Source organism: Thermoascus crustaceus (assembly GCF_041956765.1).
Source record: "Thermoascus crustaceus strain CBS 181.67 unplaced genomic scaffold VTN00scaffold_4, whole genome shotgun sequence".
In the NCBI taxonomy this organism is placed as follows: domain Eukaryota; kingdom Fungi; phylum Ascomycota; class Eurotiomycetes; order Eurotiales; family Thermoascaceae; genus Thermoascus; species Thermoascus crustaceus.
In genome coordinates this window covers 1,124,274-1,144,864 of record NW_027192530.1, presented here as the reverse complement: position 1 = coordinate 1,144,864, position 20,591 = coordinate 1,124,274, and the positions used below count along the sequence as shown (strand labels likewise).

General features: G+C 48.6%; 12 protein-coding genes across 12 annotated transcripts; 6 read left to right on the top strand and 6 right to left on the bottom strand.

The window, feature by feature from the left end:
• Window positions 1–514: 514 nt before the first annotated feature.
• Window positions 515–802, bottom strand: VTN00DRAFT_6993 (uncharacterized protein; the record flags this gene model as incomplete). The annotated part of the gene is made up of 1 exon (XM_069433690.1): window positions 515–802. One exon carries the CDS (start codon window positions 800–802, stop codon window positions 515–517), a length of 288 nt encoding a protein of 95 aa, XP_069287047.1.
• A 607-nt stretch (window positions 803–1,409) lies between these two features.
• VTN00DRAFT_6992 (uncharacterized protein) lies at window positions 1,410–1,925 on the bottom strand (the record flags this gene model as incomplete). The annotated part of the gene is made up of 1 exon (XM_069433689.1): window positions 1,410–1,925. The coding sequence occupies one exon, from the start codon at window positions 1,923–1,925 to the stop codon at window positions 1,410–1,412; it is 516 nt and encodes a 171-aa protein (XP_069287046.1).
• Window positions 1,926–2,667: 742 nt separating this feature from the next.
• On the bottom strand, window positions 2,668–3,228 carry VTN00DRAFT_6991 (uncharacterized protein; the record flags this gene model as incomplete). The annotated part of the gene is made up of 3 exons (XM_069433688.1): window positions 2,668–2,898; window positions 2,984–3,118; window positions 3,184–3,228. The coding sequence occupies 3 exons, from the start codon at window positions 3,226–3,228 to the stop codon at window positions 2,668–2,670; spliced, it is 411 nt and encodes a 136-aa protein (XP_069287045.1).
• Window positions 3,229–3,771: 543 nt separating this feature from the next.
• On the top strand, window positions 3,772–4,485 carry VTN00DRAFT_6990 (uncharacterized protein; the record flags this gene model as incomplete). Its single annotated transcript, XM_069433687.1, has 2 exons — window positions 3,772–3,933; window positions 4,039–4,485. 2 exons carry the CDS (start codon window positions 3,772–3,774, stop codon window positions 4,483–4,485), a joined length of 609 nt encoding a protein of 202 aa, XP_069287044.1.
• Window positions 4,486–5,175: 690 nt separating this feature from the next.
• Window positions 5,176–6,575, top strand: VTN00DRAFT_6989 (uncharacterized protein; the record flags this gene model as incomplete). The annotated part of the gene is made up of 4 exons (XM_069433685.1): window positions 5,176–5,376; window positions 5,439–5,584; window positions 5,642–5,769; window positions 5,827–6,575. The coding sequence occupies 4 exons, from the start codon at window positions 5,176–5,178 to the stop codon at window positions 6,573–6,575; spliced, it is 1,224 nt and encodes a 407-aa protein (XP_069287043.1).
• Window positions 6,576–7,939: 1,364 nt separating this feature from the next.
• Window positions 7,940–8,856, top strand: VTN00DRAFT_6988 (uncharacterized protein; the record flags this gene model as incomplete). The annotated part of the gene is made up of 3 exons (XM_069433684.1): window positions 7,940–8,044; window positions 8,107–8,165; window positions 8,526–8,856. 3 exons carry the CDS (start codon window positions 7,940–7,942, stop codon window positions 8,854–8,856), a joined length of 495 nt encoding a protein of 164 aa, XP_069287042.1.
• A 748-nt stretch (window positions 8,857–9,604) lies between these two features.
• Window positions 9,605–11,770, top strand: VTN00DRAFT_6987 (uncharacterized protein; the record flags this gene model as incomplete). The annotated part of the gene is made up of 3 exons (XM_069433683.1): window positions 9,605–10,375; window positions 11,086–11,391; window positions 11,492–11,770. 3 exons carry the CDS (start codon window positions 9,605–9,607, stop codon window positions 11,768–11,770), a joined length of 1,356 nt encoding a protein of 451 aa, XP_069287041.1.
• Window positions 11,771–11,965: 195 nt separating this feature from the next.
• VTN00DRAFT_6986 (uncharacterized protein) lies at window positions 11,966–13,156 on the top strand (the record flags this gene model as incomplete). The annotated part of the gene is made up of 3 exons (XM_069433682.1): window positions 11,966–12,121; window positions 12,221–12,235; window positions 12,332–13,156. The coding sequence occupies 3 exons, from the start codon at window positions 11,966–11,968 to the stop codon at window positions 13,154–13,156; spliced, it is 996 nt and encodes a 331-aa protein (XP_069287040.1).
• A 550-nt stretch (window positions 13,157–13,706) lies between these two features.
• Window positions 13,707–15,138, bottom strand: VTN00DRAFT_6985 (uncharacterized protein; the record flags this gene model as incomplete). The annotated part of the gene is made up of 5 exons (XM_069433681.1): window positions 13,707–13,820; window positions 13,880–14,020; window positions 14,082–14,560; window positions 14,647–14,852; window positions 14,936–15,138. 5 exons carry the CDS (start codon window positions 15,136–15,138, stop codon window positions 13,707–13,709), a joined length of 1,143 nt encoding a protein of 380 aa, XP_069287039.1.
• Window positions 15,139–16,367: 1,229 nt separating this feature from the next.
• Window positions 16,368–16,710, bottom strand: VTN00DRAFT_6984 (uncharacterized protein; the record flags this gene model as incomplete). The annotated part of the gene is made up of 2 exons (XM_069433680.1): window positions 16,368–16,494; window positions 16,592–16,710. The coding sequence occupies 2 exons, from the start codon at window positions 16,708–16,710 to the stop codon at window positions 16,368–16,370; spliced, it is 246 nt and encodes an 81-aa protein (XP_069287038.1).
• A 383-nt stretch (window positions 16,711–17,093) lies between these two features.
• Window positions 17,094–19,078, top strand: VTN00DRAFT_6983 (uncharacterized protein; the record flags this gene model as incomplete). Its single annotated transcript, XM_069433679.1, has 6 exons — window positions 17,094–17,345; window positions 17,408–17,736; window positions 17,816–18,656; window positions 18,721–18,839; window positions 18,908–18,991; window positions 19,054–19,078. 6 exons carry the CDS (start codon window positions 17,094–17,096, stop codon window positions 19,076–19,078), a joined length of 1,650 nt encoding a protein of 549 aa, XP_069287037.1.
• Window positions 19,079–19,686: 608 nt separating this feature from the next.
• VTN00DRAFT_6982 (uncharacterized protein) lies at window positions 19,687–20,345 on the bottom strand (the record flags this gene model as incomplete). The annotated part of the gene is made up of 2 exons (XM_069433678.1): window positions 19,687–19,906; window positions 20,251–20,345. The coding sequence occupies 2 exons, from the start codon at window positions 20,343–20,345 to the stop codon at window positions 19,687–19,689; spliced, it is 315 nt and encodes a 104-aa protein (XP_069287036.1).
• Window positions 20,346–20,591: the final 246 nt, after the last annotated feature.

Genomic DNA, 20,591 nt, shown 5'->3' with positions numbered 1-20,591 from the left:
TAATAATAATAAGGTGTTAACACAACGTTGTGCCCCGATAAATCGAACTTGAGTCCAGGTTATTCCTTATTCCTTTTTTCATACCCAATGGACTGGACATGGCATATTTCTCGTAACAATTCTAACTATTATTAATATTATACTCCCTCCCACCATGTTTAAATTTTGTGATTCTAAAGTAAGCGTAGCGAATAGCTCATTCTAAGACAATCAATTCTCTGCTAAATAGTATCTTTTACGTAGCTACACTGTAGTACATGGCTGAATAGCTATCTTAACTCTCTGTGTCCTTGAGGAAGTCCCAGCCTATACGATATGCGCCCATTTCCTGGCTCGTTGATACAATGCTTGAGTAACTGATGTTTGCCAGAAATTGAATGTTGTTAGCAAAGCATTTCTGACAGAGATTGTAATCCTTGTCTTTGCAATCACGGCAGTGGTAGTAAGAAGCGTTGTCAACTTTTGTGCTGCAGTGATTGCATCTACAGCCGATTTCCAAAGTGATGTTGCCTTCCTACTCGCCTGTTTCGATGTTCACCCCTCGGTCCAGGAGGGCTTGGATCAATATCGTGGTCGCCTCCTTACTGCCCCCTTTCATTGACCACGTTAGAAGGGTTTGACCGTTATCATCTTTTGATTCCGGGTCGACCCCTGTGTCCAGGAGGATCTTCACCACATCCTGGTTCCCTTTTTCTAAAGCCCAGGACAAGGGTGTGCGACCAGTGTTATCCCTCGAGTCTAGATCAGCACCCATCTCCAGAAGTGTCTTCACGACTCTCGTAAACCCTTGGCTCGCAGCCATGATAGCGGCGTGTGATGACTCTTGTCAAGGGAGAATAAGTAACTTCACGACTTCCTCATTGTTTCCCAAGCTCCATCCCAGTGAGAGAACAAGACCCGTCTCATTCACGACGTAGGCGCCGGGCAGGACCAGACCACTGACATCAAGGAGGGGATCAAGGGAAGCAAATTACGTGCGGCAACTCTAAACGTCAAAGACAAAGCTGGGCGCACACCACTATCCTAGGCTGCTGGGGAGGGCAATCTCGAAGGCGTGAAGATGCTGCCTCAGGAAGGGGCAGACCTACACCTTGCAGACGATCACGGTCGCACCCCTCTATCATGGGCCGTTGAGATGGGCCATGTTGAGATGGTGAAATCATTACTCAGGAACGGGGCAGACCTATAGTCGATAGATATTAGTGGTCGTATATTACTCTTTTGGGCTGCGGAGGGCGGAGACGATGAGATTGTGAAGATCTTGCTTCAGCATCAAGACAACCCAGATGTCGCAGACAACAGTGGCCTCACACCTTTGTCATGGGTAGGAAAGCAAGGGGACAAAATCAAGTCCAGATTTAAGTATGCGAGATGGATTAAATTGAGACCTCTAGGATCTTTTCCACCATTCAGCCTGTTGTCTGGCTGGTGGCCCACGATAGCGGCGTGCGGCCGGCATGATCCTGTAAATTCGGGTCTGCCTCCTTCTCGAGTAGAATGTCAAAGGCCATCTCGTGTCCTCCCTCAGTAGCAAATGATAACGGTGTGCGACCGCTGTTATCTGGAAGGTCAGGCTTTGCTCCCTTCGCAAGGAGCATCTTGACCACCTTCTCACTCCCCCGGCCTGTCGACCATGAGAGAATTTGAAAAATCGGGGCGACCGCAGATACGCGCATCATTCCATGCATTATCTCCTCAACTCCCTCCACTGCCACCTGTGTCGGTAGCATGGGACTGCGGCCATCGTTCAACCTCACCCTCAGTTCTTTCTTTGGCACCATTTGAACGATTCTTTCTCTTCCCTTCTGTGCAGCCCATGATAGCGGCATACGACCATTGCTATCCTGGAAGTTCGGATCAGCTCGGTTCTTGAGTAAGATCTTCACTATCTTCTCATGCCTCCCAGGACAGCGAAGTGATACCATCTTGATCTGGAGACAGTGGGTCAGCTCCCTTTTCCAAGAGGTATTTCACCACTGTGGTATGGCCCCTGCCTGCTGCCCACAATAGTGGCGTGCGCTGGTGACTATCCCTGATGTATATATCGGCCCCATTTGCAGACAACATTTTGATGATGGCCTTATGTCCTTCTTTGGCAGCCCATAATAACGGCGTCTGACCGTTCTCACCGGTGGAGTTGGTTTCGGCCCCATTCTCGAGTAATATTTTGACTGCTTCCTTTTGTCCTTTTGCTGCAGCCCAGGAAAGGGGTGTGCAACCACTATCATCCTTGTAGTCGAGAATTGCCTTATTCTCTAACAATATTTTAATCATCCCAACATCACCTACCGCAGCTACCCATGATAACGATGTTTGCCCGCTCTTGTATATCATTTGGATTAGCTCCTCTTTTCAGTAGCAGCTTCACCACTCCCTTATTCTGAAGAGAGGCGTTCTTTGGTAGTGATCTGTAGATTTCACAGAAGCTCGTTTGTTGAGCAAGATTTTTGCTGCCGCTTTATACCCTCCTTGGGCTGCCCACGATAATGGTGTACGGCCATTCTCATCTTGGGTCTCTACTTTCGCTCCATGCTGAAGCAGGAGCTTCATCATTGCCTCATGACCCCGCTGTGCAGCCCACGACAAGGAGGTGCGCCCGCTGCTGTCTTTAGAGTCCGGCTCAACCCCTTCCCGGAGCAAGGCCCGACTCATCTTCTCCTGGCCCTGTTATGTGGCCGGTAATAGCGGTTTAGAAGAGCTGATCTCGGTAGGTCCCGCATCCCCCATGAACTTTATGCTATGGATATCTGAAGACAAGATCAATTCATCGGACGGCCGCTCGGGACGACCCTCCACCGTGACTGGTGCAAGCAGCTGGAACGCTTCAGTCTGCAAGTTGCCGTATGCGGCTCGCAGAGGTGTCAAACCATTCTCATCCTCGGCGTTAGCATCGGCCCCCTGATTGAGGAGTAGTTCTATTGTCTGTGTGTGGCCTTCCTGGGCGGCCCAGTGCAGTGCTGCCCCATCCGATGTCATTCTTCACGTTGATATCGGCTCCATAATTCAGTAATTGCTGGACGATGGCTTCACATCCGCTCTCTGCAGCCCGCGTCAGCGGTGTCTGGTATCGTCCCAGAAAATAAGTCGGCCCTCCCATGAGACGAGCGTCTTCAAAATCCTTTTTCATATTTAACTGAATATGCCACAGGCGTCGGGGTCCACGACCATGTAGTAATAATTTACCTGGGCCGACTTTGCGAGTAAGAGGCGGACAATCTGGTCCGCCATCTCTCTGCTCGACGCCTCTTCGATTTCCTCTGGAGTCTCGGCCCTATCACTTGCTGTGGCCGCCCAGTCAACCCGGCACCAATCCCAACCATGAGGCAAAATCGTATCGACTGGAAACTCCGCACAAGCAGGAAGCTGCCACGATTAAGCGGCGGAAACGTTCGAAAACATTTGCCTAGTCCTTTCATATCGAGATAGGAGGGCCAACCCTCCTGAAAGATTTCAGTTTTGGTAGTTTAGCTGTTGTATACTGACATTTGATTTTCCTAGATTGTCTCTATGTATTGATTTATAGGCTGAGAGTATTCCTCCTAGATGCTTTTACAGCTTCATCTTACTAGAGCCTCTGTTTTCTGTCTATGAACATACTCCTAATTAGGGATCTCAAGTGGCCAAATTTAAAATTCTTAAGTCTCATCTGATATATAAGATCGATGTTATTCTAGCACATAAATATTTCTTGTCTATATGTTACATGTCACCAAGAATTGTCTTCTGCTTTTATATGTCTGTCTTTGGCACAGAAGGATCGACGGACAGAACATGAATATTGATGTGGACGATTACACCCAGTTTAATTGCCCGCCAGTAGAGAATTGCGTTGAAGTCTACCCTGATGGCCATGCTGATACTGTGGGATTTTGGGCCGAGTCGGTGATATTTAGTGGGGTTCTCCTTTTCGATCGCGGGGAGTTGGAGAAGGAGGTAAGCAGCCAACTAACATTTCTGGAAAAAAAATCCACCAAATCCACATCTCAGATCTAACAGGTGTCTGATTATCTAACTCTAACATAACGTATCGTGCAGTAGAGGGCAGCCTACATTCACAGTCCAAGGTTTTTCGGACGCCAATATCATAGCATTTTCTGTCTTTCAGATTTCCAGGTCGGGAAATTTTTGACCCTCTTTAGTTCTCCACAGATGACTGTGACCGGATCTGCAACTATCAGTGACGGCGTCGAATGCGGTGGCAGTGATGATCTATCCGCGCTTCTCCCATTTCAACCAGAACCCGACACGCACATGATCCATCCGCAGGACGCGCAGAGACTTCATATGTTCCAAGACAAAGAATTATTCCAATTTCATGGTCCTCCAGGGATGACTCATCGACGTGGGGGTGTCGATGACCCGGAAGCATACTCGATGCTCTACGCGATCAAGCCGCAACGGGCGCAGATTGATGTCAGTTTCGAGTGGTTGGAGGAGTGGATACGTCAGGCACAGGACCGAGCTGGAAGAAGTAAGGGAACATGAAGCAGATAATAAAGCTTTCATTTTCTGCTAATAATAAACCCCAATACCGAGGATACCTACTTTGAAACTGGATGGGGTCATCTTGCGGATCGATCGTGCAACTGTCAGTGAGGTAGGTTCAAGGTTAGTCAAAGTGTAGTTAGAAAACACCCCGAGTTTTAGCTAGATTCAGTTACAATTACTCTTCCATGCGATAATAATAGTGACAAATGATAGCCAAATATTGCCATTGAAAGTCTCTAGGGCCTCTTATTGTTTGCCTCACGGCGTTCTCTTCCATGGTAATTCTTACGGTAGAGATAATTCTAATATAGTAATTGACACCACAATTAGGTACATTTTAAAAATATCGCAGTCAACATTGTACGGTTCTGATGCACATAGTAAAAAGCTAGACTGATGGTAGCGATGGTTTTTTGATAGCAGATATCCCCACCGGGAAGATCGATATGGGCCCGTGCGCAGTTGCGTCACCGGCACGCGGCTTTCCCCAACATGCGCTCCAACCTCTCTGGAGACACGCGGGGATCCTCGATCACGGAGGCGACTGTGTGCAACGAAGCCTAGACTCTGTGTAATGGGATCGTCCACGTTATCATAAGCATCGCTGCTCCTTTTCTTTCTCTCGTGTCTTATTATTTCAAGTTGCTACTTTGAACCCATCTTTAATTCGTCCCCAACAGCTTCACCATGCTGTCCTTCCCTTTCTCTATCTCCAGATACCTCTTCGGCCGCCGCGGCCAGGCGATCGACGTCCCGCCTGTCAAGGCCTACGAGATCGACACGGCCCCGGAGAAGCCCGCGCGAGCTCTTAAGCATTTGCTGAAATTGAACCATGCCAATCACTCTATCTTGTACAACGAACGGCGGTTCCATAACCATGCGCCGCATGTATGTAGCTTTTTTCCCCCACATTTTCGACAAGAGAATGTGACCTGACACCGCGTTTCCAGATACTGAGCTCTTCGTTCCTGCTTGGGGCGGATGTGGACGATTTGAATCGGATATACGAGGCCGAAGCTAAAGATCTGGGCAGGTGGACAGATTCTCCTGGTGAGATCAGCTCGTATGACTGGCGGGATTTCTTGGGCAAGAGAGAGCAAGTACCATCCCACCACAAGGAGCAAGCTCCTGGTTTGCTAACAATGATGCATAGATACCAGCGGGCGTTTGTTGATTTCTTCGAAGATGAACTTGTTCGCTATTGCTACGACTGGAAAAAGGTCGTCCACAAGTTCCTGTTCAAGGGGAATGAACCTTTGATCAACGGGATCGTTTCGGACCGTATGTCCCCCCTGCCCAGGTCTACTCAATATACATGAATTTCTGACAACTTGACAGTCGGACACCCTCTCATCCACCTGGGCTATGCCCTCGAAATGGGTAGCCGTGAGGTAGCCATGGAAGCGCTAGGACTGGCCACAACCTGCTACAGCGACATCCACAAGTACCTGGATGACCCATCCTACTCCCAAGCAGAAGCGTCGTACCACACCACCTCTCCGCTAGAAATCCTGGACCGGGTGCGGACAGATAAACGCTTCAATGGCTTATTCGGCTCTCCCGGAGCTAATAACCTGGAAGTCGTCTTCCGGGACCGAGAGGCAGCTCTCCTCAACCACTGGAACGCATGGACGATCACAGACCCCGTCAAGCAGTTCCGCGAGAGTCAGGAGGCAGCTGCTGCAATCCTTGTCGCAACACGCGCGGACACGGAGAAGTACGACTTCTTCTTCGTCCACATCCTGACCACCAGCCATGCTGTTCGGATCTTACTCCCTTTGATCCCCTCGGAGTTCCACATCCCGCTCGTCCGGCAGTGGTGGCTGATCACGGTCGCGATCTACATCGCACAGCTCCGCCCGGAGATCAAGACGGAGCGGATCAGTGGCTATTTGTTGAAAGGGAGAGATTGGAAGTGGGCGGCCGAAAAGGCTGTCAAGGGAGAACACTCGACGGATACGCACTACGTCAAGGCCATTCGGGCGCTGAGGGAGCTGGCGCGGACGTGGGGCGATCCGGAGGACTTCTACCAGAAAGCAGCAGTCAAGTTCGCGCATGAGTTTGATGGTTGGGGTGGGTTTTTGTGAAGAGTCGATCCGTTCTATTGCGGCATCTTTCAGTATGGTGAAAAGTAAGTATCTCTGCTCTTGGGATGGAATGTGGTGTTTTCTTTTATTTCTCGACATACATAGCCTTGTCGATTTGGGATCCGGCGTTGGGACAATCTTAGTTTCCCTCTCAATACCTCTATGTACTATCATCTAATATTGTATTCGAACATTACGAAGTGATGGTTGAGAAAAAGGTATTACGATTTCAATATTGTGATGCATGCCTCTGATGAAAGAGTTTCGAGATTCCCATCGAGCCCGGTTGCGACGACGCTGGCGCGTGGTGTCTTTTCTGAGTAGATGTACAAGGAGGCGCAGTCTGGTCTCACACACGAGATACTGGGTAACTGCAAGTCACAGCGAATTGCGGACAGATTGCACAGTATGCAGGCCTTGTAGGAGCCCTTGCGACCCTCTGGCCTTATCTTGGGCTGCGGCATGGTGTACAGTGGCCGGCAGCAGCAGCGCAATGCGGGGTAGCAGGCTGAACTAGGTAGGTTGGAAGGGTGGACTAGATACCTCCTAAAACGATGAAGAGATGTGCGATAATCAGATACACGATGGCTCTTTTTTTAGGGGACCTGGAGGAAGAAAATTGACAATGTGTTATTTGAAACATAGTTCTTCAAAATGTAATATACACAATACCTGCAAGTCCGCTCCAAAGACTAAAGGTGAAATTTTTGTGTCAATATCATTTCTTGAGTTCGAACAATGTGCCCTATGTTGTTGTCTATACGATAAACTGCATAATCACCTACCGTTCGAAGCAGCTGCCCATTGCGTACTCTTATCTTTCCTTGATTACAAGATACGATAGATAGATAGTCTCAGTCCGGAGCAAGGCAGAATACCTATGCAGCGCAAGGAAGACCTAGCCATTAATTTAGGTCCACGTACACATCGTTGAGTTCATGCTAGCGTAAAGATTCTTCCGGGGGTATTTGCATTTAGCGCCGGCCAACTGCATAGGCATCATAGATGTCTCTGGAGAACCGAGGAGCGTAACCAAGCAATAACCAGAGCTCGGTTTTCATCCTCGCCTAAAAGATAATAAAGTTTTAAAGTCTGAAGCACTATCAATAGTAGCAGAGGGTCCGGTTCCTTCTTAGCCAATCCAGTGTGTCTGAAATCAGACACCATCACAGAGGACAATTTCAGTAGCCGCCACATAAAGGAGCGGAGACCAATCAGAAAGTAATAATCTTTTGGGCGACGCGATGGAGAGCTGTACGTAGGTAAGGATCACATGATCGTGTTACGGCTTGTTGCTGGGCGCCCGGTTTAAATAGACAAGTATCCTGCTCGCAGCAATACGCAAAGGACCATCCACTTCTGCCATGGTGCCCAGGAGAAAGAGGTATTTGAAAAAATCCAAATCTCTCGCAAGCTCTTCACACGACAACACAGAGCTAGACCAACCTCCACCATATTCAATCTTGCAGGTTCGTTTTGTGAGCATATACTGAGTATAAGGGCACAGGTGTTTCATTCTGAACATTTACAGTACGGCTCATCTACCATAATGGCGGAGTCTAAAGAGCACCTTGTAAACGGTGTTGCCAAGTAAGTACTATATATCGATTTCCAAGAGAGATTGATCACTGACATTACAGAACAAATTCTTCAACAATCCCTACCTTGCGGACGTAAAGATCCACATTTACGAGTTCGAGCTGCCGGCACACAGCTTAGTTCTCTCAGTCCACAGCGAACACTTTGAGGAGGCTTTCAAGAGCCGCTTTAAGGAAGGAATCTCAAAAGTATTCAACTTCAACAATGGAAGCGCACATGCGTAGTGGAGGGTCTTTGAATACATGTACACCGGATAGTACTCAGAAGAACCCGTCGATGCCTTCAATGCGGAAGGTAAGTACTTATGCCATAAATTCATAGATTACCTCCCTAAACTATTTTAATGTACAGTTGCCGCTCAGACGATGAGGAACTAATGAAAGACGCGCGTGTTTACGCTCTGGCAGATTACTTTCTCATGACTGCGCTGAAGGAATACGCCTTCCAAAGATTCCAGACGAAGATCCAGAAGCTCTGGATCAGCGAAACGTTCGTCGACTGCATCCTAAAAGTGTACAGGACAACAAACGATGATGATAAGAGAATGAGAGACTCTGTCGTACAGGTTGCACGCACCTACGTGAACCAACTATGGTCGAACAAACGATTCCAGGATCTTGTCCAGGAGAATGGCAAGTTTGCGGTGGATCTTACGGCAACTCTCATAGGAAGATACTATTGAGGTAGAGGTTTCGTACTAAAATACAGGGACTGAGATTAGTAGGAAGATTGTGCGAGGGGGGTTACCTACCTAACAGGTACCTAGGTAGATTATCATGAATGGTTGTGATGCATTTCCTTCCTGTATCACACTTTTCTGGAATTGGGCACAGATAGAAAATCTATAGCGGCTATCTAAGCGTTATAGAATATGCTTTAGCTGGATCAAGGTAGCTGTTATGCGGATTTCACCTTATCAGTGGGATAATACTACAGTAGTGTCTTAATAGAAGTGGAATAGTCCGCAGACGCTTGGGCCGAGTACTGTGCGAACTACCAATGGCTATAGAACCTGCAATCCCACAATTAGAGCCTATTTACAACTTTGCATATCTTATATTAACTAGAAAGAAATCCTTCAAGGAAACTGCAAAAGCCATATAAATGACTCGATGTTGAGTCCAGGCCTGTTGTACACATCTTACGTAATCATAGGGTTCCCTTTCTCGTGATTATGATTGACCAGGGCAACGTTTGCACTGTTTGCCACCACTTCCGCGGGGATTTATTTGGGAATAGATTCTTATTAGACATCTCGCGCCGCAGCTCAACACAAGCAATAACGCCCCTTTGACGCATGAACGCTACAATTCCCAGAATGTTGCAGATATAATTACAGAACCTTCCCCATATAAGGGAGAACTAACCAAAGCAGGCTTTTTATCTCATCATTTCTTTTCGCGACATAACTACATCTTCGCCACTCCAAGATGTCGACCTCGGAGTCAGCAGCGGACCGCGACGCGGACGCGTCAATTCACCTGCACGCTGAGCTCCTGCCAAACATTCGTCAACTCACACTATATGTGTCGCTCCCCGCATACCCGGATTCAGATCTGAATGGAAATGCGTTCCATCCACAGATCTCCCTTTCCGAGTCCCGTCGAGCGGTCACAGTATCCCTCACCGGCCCAGACCATGAGATGTCCGAAACAATAAAGCTCCCAGCCCGGGTCAGTGAGGCGTCGCGAGCCAGTCTCAAATTTACAGGACACCGTGCGAGTACTGAGGGCCGCAGTGGTGGAGACGGAGACGTGGGGAGGGAGTACTCGTTCCGAATGCAAGTGGACAAGGATGAGGAACAACCTCGTGTGGCAAAGGAGGACTTTGTGGATGACTTTATCCCGTGGACTGCGACCGATATGACTGCTTCTACTGGCGTGCGATGTCGAGCGTGTGGTCATGTCATCCTGGATCCGTCGGGGCCTCCGCGCCCGAGCTCGGATACGACTGCTGAAGGTTCTGCCCCGCCTCCCTCGAGAGGATGGGTCTGGAAAGATCTTCCTAGTGGGAACTGGGCCGAGATGATGGATTTCTGGCATTGCCATAAGCCGCACAATCCCGAGCAGGACCATCTAGATAAGAACTCCGAGGTTAAGGGGTACGGTGCAGCGAATCAAGTGGTTGCGACACCTGGGACGGTGCTCGTGGATGTTCCATCATTCCTTGTCACGGAAGTCGATTGCAAGGGATTGAGGAAGGTAAGAAGAGATATGATGCCTTTATGTCTCCGTTTCCCAATGCGACACCCGGTGATGTCCTTACTTCCCAGATCCCTCATTTCAATACGACGCACTGCTACCTTGACACACCTGTTATCTAGTACTTACCATAATGAATTCGTTCATATCCAATTCTACGCGGTGCACCTTTTTGGCGTACTTCGGGCAAAAAGAAGGAGGCCTTTTCCCCCCTCCATGATCAGGCCTTTGATACAATTGCCCAATATCAAGATAAAAAGAGTCGCTTCTATCCCTGGGGGTTCAACGCAGTCCGCCACGAGCCAGTACAAGGACTGTGGTCAACAGCGACATAGATCGAAGATATCCTCTCTACGGAGATGGATTTCCCGCTCTAGTGTCCTGGCCATGGCCCTTGTTCTGGCTTCGTGGTCCTGTTTTGTTCTCCAGGGATGAGAGTTAACTGCCTCGTTCATTCACCGATGGATGCGTTCCTCCGGATTCCCAGAGGGGTGGGTTCCACGGGATTAAAACGAGGTACATAACAACGAAATGTGTTCGCAGTGGGATCTTTGAACGAATGAAAAGAGTGTAGATATCTCAGTTCACGGTGCGCTTCAATAAAAGCAATAATCATCGTGGTCTCTTTTATTTTCCTTCAGCTTCAGTCTCTCTTCACTACAGTCTCACTCTCTCCCAATGTCGACAACTCGCTGACGTCTTGATAACAGTCCCAACAGAAACCTCCGGCTGCACCCTCGTCAACTGCCAGAGGTGTAAGTCTAGAATGTGAAGGGTGTAACGCTCTCGTAGGCACGGAGGATATTACGGCACGTGGGTGGAGACTCTTCAAGGCAGCCCTATCTGTTAGACAGTTTGCAAATGCGTACACGCACGAGGAAGGAGAAGCAAATGAAGAGTCTACATGGGAGACCCAACCAACAGAGACAATAGTAGGCGCTCAATTGCTTGAGATGATCGAGAGGGAAGGTGTAAGGAGGTTCGTTCTTCACTGTGGAGAAAAGGATGGACTCTTGGTATGTCAACCTCTGTGATATCATGCTTGATCTGCCCCGCTTTGCTTTTTCACAACGGTTTAAGGAATTGATATTGTATGACTTACTAATTTCCTTCCAGCTCTGGGTCTTCAACCCTGATCTCCGGTACTCAAGTTCAAGTGCGGATCGCAGTATCACCGCACAACGCGCCATGAAGATCTTCATGCAACCGGTTTCCAATATCGAAAGCCTCCTTGATCCTGAGCAGGGGAAGGGACAGTCTATAACCCTGGAGGAGCTGTACCTGCCTGCCAACATCTTCGCAGAAGTTGATCTTGCCTTGAGACGGAACAACGAAATTTTGCCGGCTTCTGCGAGAAGATTTCGGGAGTGGGAGGTCACGTTTTTGAAGCGCTGAGCACGCAATGACTCTCTGTAGACATGCGATATAGATATAACGACTGCCAGAGACTCACTAATAAAGAATCAAAGAAACCATCTTCATTCACCACCAGGTTCTGAGAAGTCATACCTCGTGACCCAGGGTCGGCCATGGAGGACATTAATCCGATTTTCCGATATGATCTTCCGATTGTTGAGCAGGTGGGAAGCAATGCACCTTCTCTGGTCGGACATCATGGCTGATGGCCATCCCCAACAGATCTTCCTTCGTCTTCTTCCTTCATCGCCGTCCACATCTTCGATATTGCATCTAAGCACTGGCCATAACCAATTCACTCTCCTGATTTGCGATTCTGTTGACTTCACAGTGTGTTATGTTCTCAGACAGTTAGCTTCCTTGTTCAAGCCAAGTGTTTCGGCCTGTGTTTAGAATCGGACTGGTGTAACACTGTCTAAGAGAGGACAGTTTCTGATCCCTGCTGTATGTTCAAGAGCGCTCTCAATGTTTCTTCTTGTTCTTGCACATATTGTTCATTCATGGATCGGAACGTCAATAAGAATCGCTAACACGGTGTAGTCAAGTCAACGTTTTCGCTTGTTCTCAATGATGGCTTCCATGACTCAGACTCCACAGATGGGCAGAGTGTTCATCGGTAACGGAGAAGTAGTTACTTGGGAACATCTTGAGGACATCTCGATGATGAGGCATGGGAACTCTTCATCTCTGTCATTGTCATCAGAGAGTCTTCCTGCCAGTGTTGGTGGCCACGATATTGACATCGACAGCAACGCCTCTGAAGATGAATCTCGAGCTTATCACATCGAGGATGTCCTGAGCTTGACCTCAACGAACATTGCGCTTTTCAGGCATTCTGAGATCTCTCAGGATTCCGCTTCTACCTCGACTTCCCAATCTCTGCCGGCCATTTGTGTCCCTCACTTGGCAGACGATCCGTCAGATGATTCCAGGGAAACCCAGACCGGATCAGACAGCACAACTGATCTTGATACTCCGACTCGTACGAGCTTCCATAGCTCTAGTTCCGCCGACTCGACTCCAACTCTGCGCAACTCTCCAGCCTCCTCTGAATGTGCTCCCGCAGCTGACGACTCGAGCGTCTATGAAAGCGTCCAGACACTCAGTCAGCTAAGCATGGCCGGACAAACCAGTGCCACTGAACAGAAGGTCCTCGAGGAAGAGAAACAGGAAGAGAGTTCTGATGGTTCCATGACTGGCACTGTCCGTGTTGATAGCATGGATAATTCTTCGCCCATGGTCGAATCACTCTCGGTCAACAGGGAGATCCCAGTCCGTCGGCAGAGGGAAGTGTATAGGGAGGGTCAGCTGCTTCCTAGCGGAAAGGTTTCACAGAATGTCTCTCACGCTTCTTCTCTTCCGTAAAAGGAATGCTTCTGTCCTCACTGCGCTATATTTCGTAGTGCTATATATCAGATTGACGAGGTCATGCTGGGGTCAAAGCCGATTGGCTCTTTACGCATAGTGGTGGGGTGACGCAATTGCTTCAAAGCGTTGTTATGGCAAGAGTAGGCATCAAATTATCGACTGCATATGTAAGTGAGCGCAGTGAAAATGTGGAGACCTCGCCATTGCTTATTCAATTTGTCTATATAGTTAACTGTGATTGATATTCCAAAACTGCGGAAGGCAGAGCCTGCCGTCGGTACCGGTACCAGGGCTTGGTCGGGTGTTTTCGGTGCCTTGGGGTTGAACCCTGAAATGTCTTACTAAAAGTCTTTTTTTAAATGTGTCACTAGATTGTATTTGCTATACCCATACACCAGAACGAATAAAGGACAAGACTTCTCACATTAACGCTAATTCTCGCACTTCTTAAGTATCTACTCATCTGGACAATAGGGAACGTGACTATCGAGCTATCATACAGGGATACATTTGTATCCCCTTTGTAGAGACTTGCATGTTTCTTCACTTATTCAGTGAATGGAGTCTCATAAGGAGCCTCTGCCTGTGGGGTGATACGGGCAAGGTGTCTCCGCTGTCCGTCCTCCCAGTCGTAGAGGGCTGAGTGAGCAGTCACACGGTTCTAAGAAGAAGTCAGCATCTATCGAAGTAGGTCTTTTGTCTGAAGTGCCATGAACGTACATCCCAAACGACAACCGTTCCTGGGGTCCACTTCACACGCGTCTGCAGGTCCTGGGACAGAGCGATGTGGTCGAAGAGGAACTTGAGCAAAAAGTCAGACTCCTCCTTCTTGAATCCGACGATGTAGCGGGTGACTGCTCTCTGTTAGAAACATTCTTCTTCTTGAAACACACAAGATGTGTAACTTGCACTGTGGGTTCACATAGAGAGCTTTCTCGCCGGTAACAGGGTGCGTCCGCACAATCGGGTGCTCCGAGGTAATGGGATCTCTGCGGACGATTCCACCGCGAGCCAGACTGCTGTTGGCCTGCTCGATACCGGAGTGCACGGCCTTCAACCCGTGCAGTCTCTTGCGGAACTCAGGCGACAGACGCTGGTATGCCAGTGCCATGTTGGCGAACAGCGTGTCACCGCCGCTCGTGGGGCCATCGAGGAGGTAGAGGAACGTGGTGCCCGGGGGCTGCTTCTCGAACGTCACGTCCGAGTGCCAGGTGATGGAGTTGGTGTGGGTTTCCAGGAACTGGGAACCGCTCCTGTCGTCCGCGCCGCGGTGGACGAGGTGAATCTCGGGGAAGCCCCTGGGGGCGCCGGAGGTCTGGTGGATGTGGTGTCGGCCGAAGTAGCCGCCGAACTCGAGGGCCTTTTCGATGGGGAGGTGGGCGAAGTCCTGGTCGCGGAAGACTGTATGCGTATAGAATTGTGAGAATGGAACAGAAGAGGAGGATTATGAATTGGATGCAATGAAACTCCGGTTATGTGGAACATACCAACAACTTTCCTCTGGGCAACGAACAGGGCCAGCTGGTCCTTGCCTGCGTTGGTCAATTGGCTCAATTGGACGCCGCGGACCTCAGATCCAATTGAGGGAGTGAGTTCCTCCACGTGTGCCTTGTCCTTGGGAAGGAGATCGGGGAAGGTTGGGTCCGCGTCTTTGCCGTGGTCATAGTGCTCGAAGGGTTGTAGTGGGGGATATCTTTAGAAGAGGATCGTCAGTCATGATCTTTCGTTCTAACCTTTTCTTATATCACACGGATCCTGTAGAGCTTTCTCACTCACCTCGCAGTCTCGTTGTCCCAGACAGGGAGGTAGTGAGGAAACGATGCTGGCGGCTCCTTCGCGGTACCCTTGATCTCGTTCTCGTGGATGTAAGCTTCCTCAAGACCAACGAAACCCTCTTTGTTGAATCCAGTCTCGAGCTTGGGTGCCTTTTCGGTTGTTGCCCTGAGGGGAACAACGGTCTCGACCAGTGACGGGGCCATGATGTTCTACTTGTTATGCTGGCTGTTGATTGTCTTCTTTTGATCTTTCCTCTTCGAGAGGTCTGTGGTTATTTTTTCTTTCCTGGCGTCTTTGATCGCACAGAGGCCCCGCAGGAGGTATTTATTTATTTAGAATCCGACTGTCATCGGACCCCTCCGAATTCGCAATCTGCGGGGTAGACAACGTGGTACTGCTTTCCATAGCAATTCCTGTCGCTCCAGGCCGCAGTGGGGCAGTTTTCCTGGATGACAGCATACTCTGATAAAATGCCATACTGTTCGCGGATTGGGGAGTCGTGATGGACCTGGTTTATGACGTGATGGGGCCCAACATTGGGTCAAAGAGCGGGAAGAGTCCGAACGTCTCATCGAGATACACCATAGCGATGGGCTGACTAGTCCCTTCTGCTGTATGTATGATAACGGCTCAGCATGTTGTACGTGCATGTCCCGGGTACAAGGGAGTCCTGTATATATCCAGTCAGATAACACTCTGTAAGGCTTCTCAGCTTGGATATGTGTAAATATGCCCTCTAAATCAGAGCAGCGACCAGCTGTAGTATCGAGGTTATTCTACTCCGAACTCCTGCTTCATCGAAGGACGTACGCAGTGCACACTGCCCATGGACAAGACACCAAATTGACTTCTCAGGTCAAGCACAAAATATACCTAAAGATATACACTTATGACGATCAGTACTTACCTAGTAGACGGCGTCGTCGAACACTCTGTAATCCCCCAGATAGATCCGATGTCCAACCTTATCTTCGTCGACGTAACGATAAGTAGGTACTTAGTATTTCGTATTCTTTGTCTGAAATCCTTTGTATATGGAACCAGAGAGCAAATAACATGAGCGTCGTTCCTAATGGTGGGAATTCGCAAGCCATGCATGGCGTGATATTGCTGCCGGCTTGCGCGAGGACATCTGCTAAAACGCTGTGGGCAGGTATATCGGTTCCCGCCTCCACGCAACCTCGGGACGGGACAACGCGTGACGATTTCTCAGAGTAAGCCAGATGGAATCTGAGATGACGATCGATTCGCCAGAGATAGTGCTTTGCGGAAGAGTTTTATGGAGTTGATATGTCAATTACCTAGTGTACTAGTCGATGATTGGCCGTGATGGGTGCTCGGTACTTAGTCAACCTTCTCATGGGTTAACTACAAGACCCTTCTCCATTTCCATGACGGACGTCAAACGGTTCAGAATTATGAATCCTATCACTCAAGCAATATTATTGCCCCTTGAAATGACTACCAACATGTCTTCCAATTCGTTCGCCGTCGTCGAGGGCTCGCTATCACCCTCGCCAAGACACGATGTTGTTTCCTGCCGGCTTGTGCGGGATCCCCTGTCAATAACGTCAATTTGTGCCTGTTGGCGTGATTCTATCAGCGCTAGCATCGCCATCCAAGGCGTCTGACTCGCGTGGAATAACGTCAACAAACCTCGAATCGCGTGCTCTAACATTATGGTGTGGACTTCTCACGGCCTTGGCTTGCACAAGATGCCCCATTGTCCATGTGTACGCTTTATTTTCGGCGCCGACGGAGAAATCCAGACCCATTCTGGTTCTCTTTGGGAGAGTCCAGCCCGATACCACCTGGCTCTGGTCAGTGTGAAACTTATCTACTCCACTATGTCAAACATCGCTCCTGTATCAGAAACGGTGGTATGGTCTGAGCACAATCAGAGCAGACCTCCAAGGTCACTTGGGAAGATGATCGGCACTACTTCTCGCATGGCGTCTCGCGGAGTTCACCCGCGCTGATATGGGAGCATTGGCCAATTATCCCGCGTGAAATGGGTCTGGATGTTCAGATTCTTTTTTGTGAGGAGAAGCTGTCAAGCCCTTAGTCTTTTCTGCTATATAGTGACAAGTCCATCCGTCATGTTGCCTTTCCGCTAACACCAAGTACGAAGCTTGTGTGCAGTTAAGAAATTTCCAAGATGACTGCAAAAGACGCCACGCAGGGTGATGGCTCTGTCGGCTCTGGGAGCCTCGAACATGATACTGCGACAAAGGGGTTCGCTTCTGCACTTCCTGTAGCTGAACAGCAAAGGCCCAAGGTACAGGAAGGTACATTTGAAGCGACCGAGGATGTTCGTTACTATAAGCCGATCTCAACATACGAAGGAATTCATCGTTGGGACCCCGAGTTTGAGTGGACGGAAGAGGAAGAGAAGAAAATTGTCAGGAAGGTACCTATCCCTGATTCTGAAAACCCCGAAATACAGTCGATGATGAACGTTGACTTGCTCAGATTGACCTACGCGTATGCTCGTTCGCTTGTGTTACGTTCTTTGCACTACAGCTCGACCGAGGAAATGTCATTCAAGCTACTTCGGACAATATGCTAGGCGATCTTGGCTTGAACACGAACGATTACAACACCGGACAGACTATTTTCTATCTCTGTTTCCTATTTGCAGAGCTTCCATCGCAGCTGATCTCGAAAAAGCTGGGACCCGACCGATGGATCCCCATCCAGATGGTCTCCTGGAGTTTGATTGCGGCTTCTCAAGCGTTTCTCAAGGGTAAAGGCTCTTTCTATGCTTGCCGTGCTCTTCTCGGTCTTTTCGAAGGCGGGTTGTAAGTGCCCCTGCAACATCTGTGTTCATTCTATTTCCTTGACTTGCTAGAAGCTGAATTTTCTTTTTTTCCCACCCAGCATTCCGGATACCATTTTATTCCTCTCATACTGGTACAAGTCAAAAGAGCTCCCTTTGAGGCTTAGCTACTTCTGGATTACCTACAAAGCCACGTCTATAATCAGCGCTTTCCTTGCCTATGGCTTTCTACACATCCGCGGCCCTGATGGTAAAGGGGGCTGGAGATATCTGTTCGCGTTTGAGGGTCTCATAACGGGTGTCATCGGCATAATTGCCGCCTTCTGGATGCCTGCGTCTCCGACACAGACTGCATCGTTCTTCCGAGGGAAGAAAGGGTGGTTCAACGAAAGGGAAGAGAAGATCATGGTCAACAGAGTTCTCCGCGATGACCCGAGCAAAGGGAGCATGCACAACCGGCAAGCAGTGACACCCAAGCTTCTCTGGGAATCCCTCTGCGACTACGACATGTGGCCACTCTACTTGCTTGGCTTGACGTGGATGATTCCCCCGACAACCGTTGAGAGCTATATCTCGCTGCAGCTCAAGTCTCTCGGATTCGACACTTTCAGAACAAATCTGCTTCAAATCCCTGCCTACGTCCTCTTCATGCTCAACCTATTCTTTTGGACATGGGTGTCGGAACGCATTAACCAGCGTCTGCTGCTTGGTGTGGTTGCCGAAATCTGGAACCTGGCTTGCGTGATTGCTCTCGAGGTGCTTCCAGCGGATTCCAGTCCATGGGCTAAATGGGTTATTTTGACCCTGTTGATCGGGAGCCCGTATATCCACGCGGCTATTGTGGCCATCACTTCCAGGAACGCGGGATCGGTCCGCACCCGGACTGTCGCTTCGGCCATGTATAACATGACCGTGCAGGCGAGCAATATCATTGCGTATAACGTAAGTACAAAGGCTCTAGCAGTTTTCAGACTCAACAACCTTCGCGCTCACTACATATTTCCAGATCTATCGCGAAAACGATAAACCAATATACCGTACCGGCAACAAGGTCCTGATCGCCCTCAGCGTCTACAGCGGATTCGTTTTCGTTGGCGCCAAGTATTACTACGTGTGGCGCAACAGGTATGTGTCCACCTTCTTTCTCCCTCTCCAAATTTGATTCTGTAGAAGATGCTAATTGGACCCCGCAGGAAACGTGCTGAAAAGTGGAATGCTATGTCATCTGAAGAAAGGGACGCATATCTTGCTGCAAACAAGAATAGTGGGAACAAGAGGTCTGTTGCTGTTGCCATTCGCTTATCCAGATTGATACTGGTTTGCTAACTCCTGCCAACAGACTTGATTTCAGATTCGCTCACTAGCCCAAGACCGCGGACAGTGCTGTTAAAAAATAATAATAAAAATAAAAAAAAAATACTAGAAGCACTTGTCGGAAAGCATAAAAGTCATTCCGCAGATAGCGGTAACATTTCGTTTTCTGTATTTGCATTTTAGAAAAGAGTGACTCTTCTTTGCGCAAAATGGTTCATTCTCACTGAGATGTTCGATAGTGTATAGACAAAACTGTGTCGAACTGGTGTATCCAATGAATGACTGAGTCATTTCGTCGGTCCTTTCACTTCTCAGAATTAAAATACTCTAAAACATCTTATCCAGCTGGATTGAATTTGACTTTGCATCGTATACTCGTGCATAGGTTGTCATCATCGTATGTCGTAACTCATCAACCTCCATCCAGCCCCTACCTACATCTTTTAATTCCCTTGATGAAGCTTCATATTCATGCTCATTTCCGGCTCAATTTACCCGTGACCCACATCCAAGAAAGATGCACTTCCCATCTAAAACCCTCAACCTCCACTCCAACACTGTACTACTCATACCCCATACCCACCAATCCCCCAATCTCCCCCTCAAACCAAACCAAATCCACCATCCCTTTCATTATCATTACCGACAACATACTTTTTTATTCCCCAATAACATACTCACACCCTTCACTTCCGATCCAGACCTCGTGCAGTTTCCCCGCAGGGACGTCGATCCTCGACCCGGGGCCAAACGTCTCCTTCTTGACGACCCCGCCGTACAGGGCGTCGTTGTCTTCCGGGTACGTGATGGTCATGGTGCCGCGGCGGATGAGGTGGGTTGTGATGCCCGGGTGGGCGTGGGGTGGGTAGTGTGCGTTGCTGTAGATGTTAGTTAGGAGGTAGTTGAAAGGTGACTTTTGGTAAAATAAAATGTTTTATGTATAGTGCGTTGTGAGAGATGTCAAAGTTGAATATGGGGATTTATATATTAATAAATTTCTGGAGAGACACCCATTATGTGCGGTCTCTTATGTGGGAAATGGAAAGGGTGGGGGATAGTTTAAATTCGATGAATTACAACAAATCTAGAAACAACGAGTAACGTTGAACATTTTAAACGTTTTATAGTAGAAAAAAAAATCAGGGGTATGGAAAACCGTGTGCATTTGCATAAACCTATCAGAAGAGGATCCAAGAATATTTATTTATATCTTTCTACCTACCTTCCGTCCGTCCAGGTAAACACGTGCCCAAAACCCCATTCTCGAACCATGCGCTCGCATTCAGCGCGAGTACCAATTTCGTATTTATCTGCCATGTTTGGCCGCTTTTATTATCACAGCCCTTTTTTTTTCCTGTGTGGATTTTTTAGATCTCCTCGCAAGACGGGGAACGCGAAGAATAGACGGTGCTCCAACAATACCCAGATAGCCGCTTTGAAGTGCGAACTTGCATCGAGAAGAGCAGTACAGTGATACCTCCTGCAGAGTAGCTGAGGTTAAAGTCCAGAATTGAGCGTTCCGCTTTGAGCAGTTCCTGAACGTAGGTAGAGTGTCGAGAGCAT